The sequence below is a fragment of the Propithecus coquereli genome, unplaced genomic scaffold, assembly GCF_000956105.1.
Source record: "Propithecus coquereli isolate 6110/MARCELLA unplaced genomic scaffold, Pcoq_1.0 Scaffold61, whole genome shotgun sequence".
Classification (NCBI taxonomy): domain Eukaryota; kingdom Metazoa; phylum Chordata; class Mammalia; order Primates; family Indriidae; genus Propithecus; species Propithecus coquereli.
Genome location: NW_012152063.1, coordinates 5,850,755 through 5,856,120, shown reverse-complemented (window position 1 = coordinate 5,856,120; position 5,366 = coordinate 5,850,755). Strand labels below are relative to the sequence as shown.

The 5,366-nt window shown below is 56.8% G+C and overlaps 1 protein-coding gene across 2 annotated transcripts; it reads left to right on the top strand.

The window, feature by feature from the left end:
* The first annotated feature begins 1,215 nt into the window (after nt 1–1,215).
* SP8 (Sp8 transcription factor) lies at nt 1,216–3,982 on the top strand. Of its 2 annotated transcripts, none has more exons than XM_012659428.1 (2): nt 1,216–1,317; nt 2,294–3,982. In XM_012659428.1, the coding sequence occupies exons 1-2, from the start codon at nt 1,297–1,299 to the stop codon at nt 3,791–3,793; spliced, it is 1,521 nt and encodes a 506-aa protein (XP_012514882.1). In that variant the 5' UTR covers nt 1,216–1,296; the 3' UTR covers nt 3,794–3,982. The 2 variants fall into 2 exon arrangements, with proteins under 2 accessions (XP_012514882.1, XP_012514883.1); XM_012659429.1 differs by lacking the exon at nt 1,216–1,317 and adding an exon at nt 2,045–2,142.
* Nucleotides 3,983–5,366: the final 1,384 nt, after the last annotated feature.

Sequence of the window (5,366 nt, the reverse complement as noted above, 5' to 3'; positions counted from 1 at the left end):
TCCTTTTGTATTGAAATTTACTCAACTCCATGGGACAAACACACCTCCTCCCTTAGAATGAGACCTGCACTTCCAAAGCCAAATCCCACCTCAGGGAGGAAAAAAAAAAAAAAAAGCCACTACATCAAAGTAAGAACTCATGGGCGCAGGCGCACACACGCCCCAACTCACGCCCCAAAATACCCCTCAGCCTCCCAATCTTTCTAGTTTGGCTGGAGAGCCGGGAAGGGAAAGTAGATATTAAGATCTTCAAAAATGTAGTGACAGTATTCAATAAGTTGAGAAAAATCACTCAAGATTTTAGGTACAGGAGCCGGAGGAAGTTGGCGACAGTGGCAGCGTTTGTGAATATTTATTCATCAGCCTCACTCGACTTCGCAGTTTCGCTTTTCCAAATCGCCAATCTCCCTCTTACATACGTCTACTTTATTGCATTGTTCCTGTTCCCCGCCCCCAGCTTTGGTGCGCGCACGCACCCGTGCACACACACATCCTCTCTCGTCTCTCCCGCACAAACACGTATTCGCACTCCTTCTCCCCCCAGACCAGACACACTCACACACCCCCACTTTACTGCACTGTCCTCTCCTCCCTAGGTTTGTCAGACTCGCAGTTACACTGGGTTCTGGCCGACTGATCCCTTCCCACCTCACAGGTACACCACGGTACACTCACACCGCTCCCTCAGCACTTTCCTGCTGTCCCTCTAACCCCCTTTGTCGCACGCGCATTTATACTGTCATACACAACACCCTCCCTTTTTTTCTGCACTATCTCTCCACTCGTCCCCCTTACCACACTGTCACTGTTAACAGTGTCACACTTACACCCACCCTCCCCCCGTCTCTGCACTGTCCTCTCCCTCTCCGCTTGGTCACACTCGCACAGTTACATTGTTACACTCTCTCTCTCTCACTCTCACACACTCACACACGCGCGCGCGCGCACACACACACACACACTCACACACACGCGCGCGCGCGCACACACACACACACGTGCGCGCGCACCGTAACACACGCAGGCACCCCCGCCCGCTCCGGCTCCCGCTCCCGCCCCCCACCCAGCGGCGGCCGGCGGCGGCGCCGATGACCTCACGGCGCGCGCGCGGCGCGGCCCGGCGAGGCCGCAGATTGGCTGGCCGCGCCTCCGCGGCACTTCAAAGCCGGAGAGGGAGCTACAATTGTGGTGGGATGGGCGGAACTGATCATTGTATTGCACACCTCTAAAAAAACACTGCCTCTGATTTATCAATATAAAAAAGATCCTCTGAGAGGAGGAGGGCACTTTTGTGTGATGGCAACTTCACTTCTAGGGGTGAGTCTCAGGATTTTCTCTTGCTGGTTTAATTAGTTTCCTTTTATTGCCGATCGGAGGGGGTTAAAGTCGCCCCGGCCAGGCCACGGGCTATCAGTCTCTCTATTGAGAGCTTTTTTTTTTTCTTTAAATACAAGTGAGTTTGGAGAAAAGAAAAAGGGGGAGAGGGGGGCACAGTCACTTTTTTTCAGCGCAGGAAAAGGTTCGAAGGGCATTTAGACAAGCCACCTCGCAGCGCCTGGCCGCTCCCTGCCCGGGAGACCTGCGCCCAGCCTGTTTTACAGGCGTCGATTTCGGGGGTAAAGAGAGCAAGTTTTTTCTTCTGGGCAAACTGCAGATTCTCCCTCTTTCCCTAAAAAAATTCCGCAGCCCGCCTTGTCTTGCAGGTACGTTGAACTCGTCTCGTTTTTACTGCTGTAGATATGCTTAAAAGAAAGAAAGAAAAGCAGGAAGAGCGAATGAACCCTACAGTTTTGACCTCTTTTGGCCTGGGAGAAACAACCTGGGATGGGTGTCTGGGGACCGGAACAGGATTTTCAAAGCTCTTTCAGGATTACTGGGGAAGCGCTCTTAAAAGCAACCCAATGGTTTTTGCCCAGACTTCTCGGCAAAGGAAACTTCCTTCCTCCCCAATCTGGACTTTTTGCTTGTTTGTTTCGAAGTGTCTGGGGCCTTGTGTGCACGAGAGTGTTGTTTTAGGTGAGAATACTTGCCAAACTCTTCTTTTGCTTGGCGCTTTGCTCCCGAATCAGACGCCGGCAGCCAAACTTGTCCCCTCGTGTAGAGTAGGAAGCAGCCGGGCGCCGGGGCTGTTGGGGGTGCCAGGTGAGTTGGTGGCGGCGCGCCGCAGCGAGAGATGGGGTGCAGTGGGACGTTTTGGAGGCTACCGGAGAACTGATGCACATTTCTTCCCTCCCTCCCCCACCGGCCCTTTGCCACCTCCCCTCCCCCACCCCTTCCCCTTTCCTCCTCACAGGAAGAACCGAGGTTGGGATCCACTCCTCTGGCCATGCTTGCTGCTACCTGTAATAAGATCGGCAGCCCCAGCCCGTCTCCCTCCTCCCTCTCGGACAGCTCTTCCTTCGGCAAAGGTTTCCACCCCTGGAAACGCTCCTCGTCCTCCTCTTCCGGCAGCTGCAACGTAGTGGGTTCCAGTCTCTCAAGCTTCGGCGTGTCCGGGGCCTCCAGGAACGGCGGCTCGTCCTCTGCGGCGGCTGCGGCCGCGGCGGCAGCGGCGGCGGCCGCGGCCCTGGTGTCCGACTCATTCAGCTGCGGCGGCTCGCCTGGCTCCAGCGCCTTCTCCCTCACCTCCAGTAGCGCAGCGGCCGCCGCGGCGGCTGCGGCAGCCGCCGCCTCCAGCTCGCCCTTCGCCAACGACTACTCTGTGTTCCAGGCCCCCGGCGTATCCGGGGGCAGCGGCGGCGGCGGCGGGGGCGGTGGCGGCGGCTCCTCGGCGCACTCGCAGGACGGCACCCACCAGCCAGTGTTCATCTCCAAGGTGCACACCTCGGTGGACGGGCTGCAGGGCATCTACCCACGCGTGGGCATGGCGCACCCATACGAATCGTGGTTCAAGCCCTCGCACCCGGGCCTGGGTGCCGCGGGAGAAGTGGGCTCGGCCGGCGCCTCCAGCTGGTGGGACGTGGGCGCCGGCTGGATCGACGTGCAGAACCCGAACGGCGCGGCAGCGCTGCCCGGCTCGCTGCACCCTGCCGCCGGGGGGCTCCAAACCTCGCTGCACTCGCCGCTCGGAGGCTACAACTCGGATTACTCAGGCCTGAGTCACTCGGCCTTCAGCAGTGGCGCCTCCTCGCACCTGCTCAGCCCTGCGGGGCAGCACCTCATGGACGGCTTCAAGCCAGTGCTGCCCGGCTCCTATCCGGACTCGGCCCCGTCTCCGCTGGCCGGCGCGGGGGGCTCCATGCTGAGCGCTGGGCCGTCGGCGCCACTGGGGGGCTCCCCGCGCTCCTCGGCTCGCCGCTACTCTGGCCGCGCCACCTGCGACTGCCCCAACTGCCAGGAGGCAGAGAGGTTGGGCCCGGCTGGGGCGAGCCTGCGGCGCAAGGGCTTGCACAGCTGCCACATCCCCGGCTGCGGAAAGGTCTACGGCAAGACGTCGCACCTCAAAGCGCACCTGCGCTGGCACACGGGCGAGCGGCCCTTCGTGTGCAACTGGCTCTTCTGCGGCAAGCGCTTCACGCGCTCTGACGAGCTGCAGCGGCACCTGCGGACCCACACCGGCGAGAAGCGCTTCGCCTGCCCCGTCTGCAACAAGCGCTTCATGCGCAGCGACCACCTCAGCAAGCATGTGAAGACGCACAGCGGTGGCGGCGGCGGCGGCTCGGCGGGCTCCGGCAGCGGCGGCAAGAAGGGCAGCGACACCGACAGTGAGCACAGCGCCGCGGGCAGCCCGCCCTGCCACTCCCCGGAGCTGCTGCAACCCCCAGAGCCCGGGCACCGCAACGGCCTGGAGTGACGCGCACCCGTGCCTGCCCCTCTCCCCGACCTGCTCCCACCCCGGTCCGCTTGGGCACAGTCTGCCCTGGCCTCAACTCCAGCTTCTCTCTATTGCATCCTGCTCTCTCACTCTCTCTTTTTCTGTCCCTGCCCCCCAACCCCCGCGTGACTTAACTTTGTAAATGGGGATATGGACATGTAAGTAACACGCATCGCTGTCCCAGGCTCTGGGTTTCCCTCTCCACTGGTAACACTATCCGACACTGGTGCAGCTCGAAAACGCGGCTCTAGGCCTTTAGTTCTCGTCTACCCCTCCTTGTCCTCCCTCCGCCACCCTCCAGGTTGTGACGGGTGTAACTTTTAGAGGGAAGCGGCCGCTGGAGGTAGAGCTGAGCGAATCCAGTGCCTGGGAGACCACAGGCCTCTGTGCGGGCGGGAACGACTCGGCTGAGCAAGTTTGGGCCGGAGTAGTGGGGAGGGCGAGGCAGGAGGCCCGGGCAGGGCAGCCCCGCGCAGGGCAGCCCCGCCGGAGCAGCTGCCGACTTGATCCCACAACCGCTGTCCTAGGCGCCTCGGCTTCGGAGCGCCCTCCTGGGGCGCCGGGCACCAGCGGACGCCCTGGGCAGGCGGTCGGAGCTCGGTGGGGTGCCCATCTGGCAGCTCCGAGACCCAGAGTTTGCAGAGTTTAGCTCTCCCAAGCGTCAGCTCTGCCTCTTTTTCTTTGTTCCTTGAGGTGGAACCGATGCAAGTTTCAGCAAAGGGCGGTCTTGGTGAATCGCTGCAGCAGCCTTCTTTCATCTTTATAACTTTTTTTTTTTTTTTTAAACTAAAAAACTAAGGGGAAAAAAATAGCAACCTTCTACTTGGTTTCCCTTCTGGATAGTTTTTCCTCTAGCAGTGAGCAAGTCTTTCTCTAGAAACTGTTCTAATATTGATCCCAAAGTTATTTTGATTGCATTAACTTAACTTATGGGGTGGGGGTGGGGGTGAGGGTAGGTGTCTTTTTCTTATGCAAAAATACCCCTTTCCGGTGAGACCAGATTAACTATCTCCATGTTTGTCCTTTTCTACCTCGTTTTTCACCACTCCCAAGCATAATCTCCCTATCTTTTTTTGTTAGCCCAACCGTCAATTTGTATAATACCCATTTCTGTAGATTCTTGCAATTCATTGAAGATTTTAGGGTAAAACTTTTTTTTGTGATTTAAACTTATAAACAAGTGAAGAAGCTATCGTTTATTTCAGACAAGGCTGTAGTTTAAATGCCAAAAGAGGGAAAATAGGAAAAAAAAAATCTTTGTAAAATATATCTGAACCTAATGGTTTATACAACTGGAGAATCATTCTAGATTAGTTAACAATTAAATATAACTCCACCAGTGTAAGGGTGTGAGGTGCAGTTGTCCAGGAGACGATTTTGTATAGTATTTTTCTTGTACATTACTTCCAGTAAATATTTGAAAATATATTGAAGTAAACTTGATTTTTTTGTTTGGTCACAAGAAAATATTAAGAGTTATTGTTGCAGTTCTGATGAGCTGCAGGTTTCCTGAACTGACTTCTGAAGGTACAGAGCCAGAAACACACTTTTG

Coding starts and splice junctions, on each gene's coding strand:
- SP8 (XM_012659428.1), top strand. CDS start 1,297: ATGGCAACTTCACTTCTAGGG. Junction 1,318..2,293: donor TGGCAACTTCACTTCTAGGG/GTGAGTCTCAGG, acceptor TCCTCCTCACAG/GAAGAACCGAGGTTGGGATC.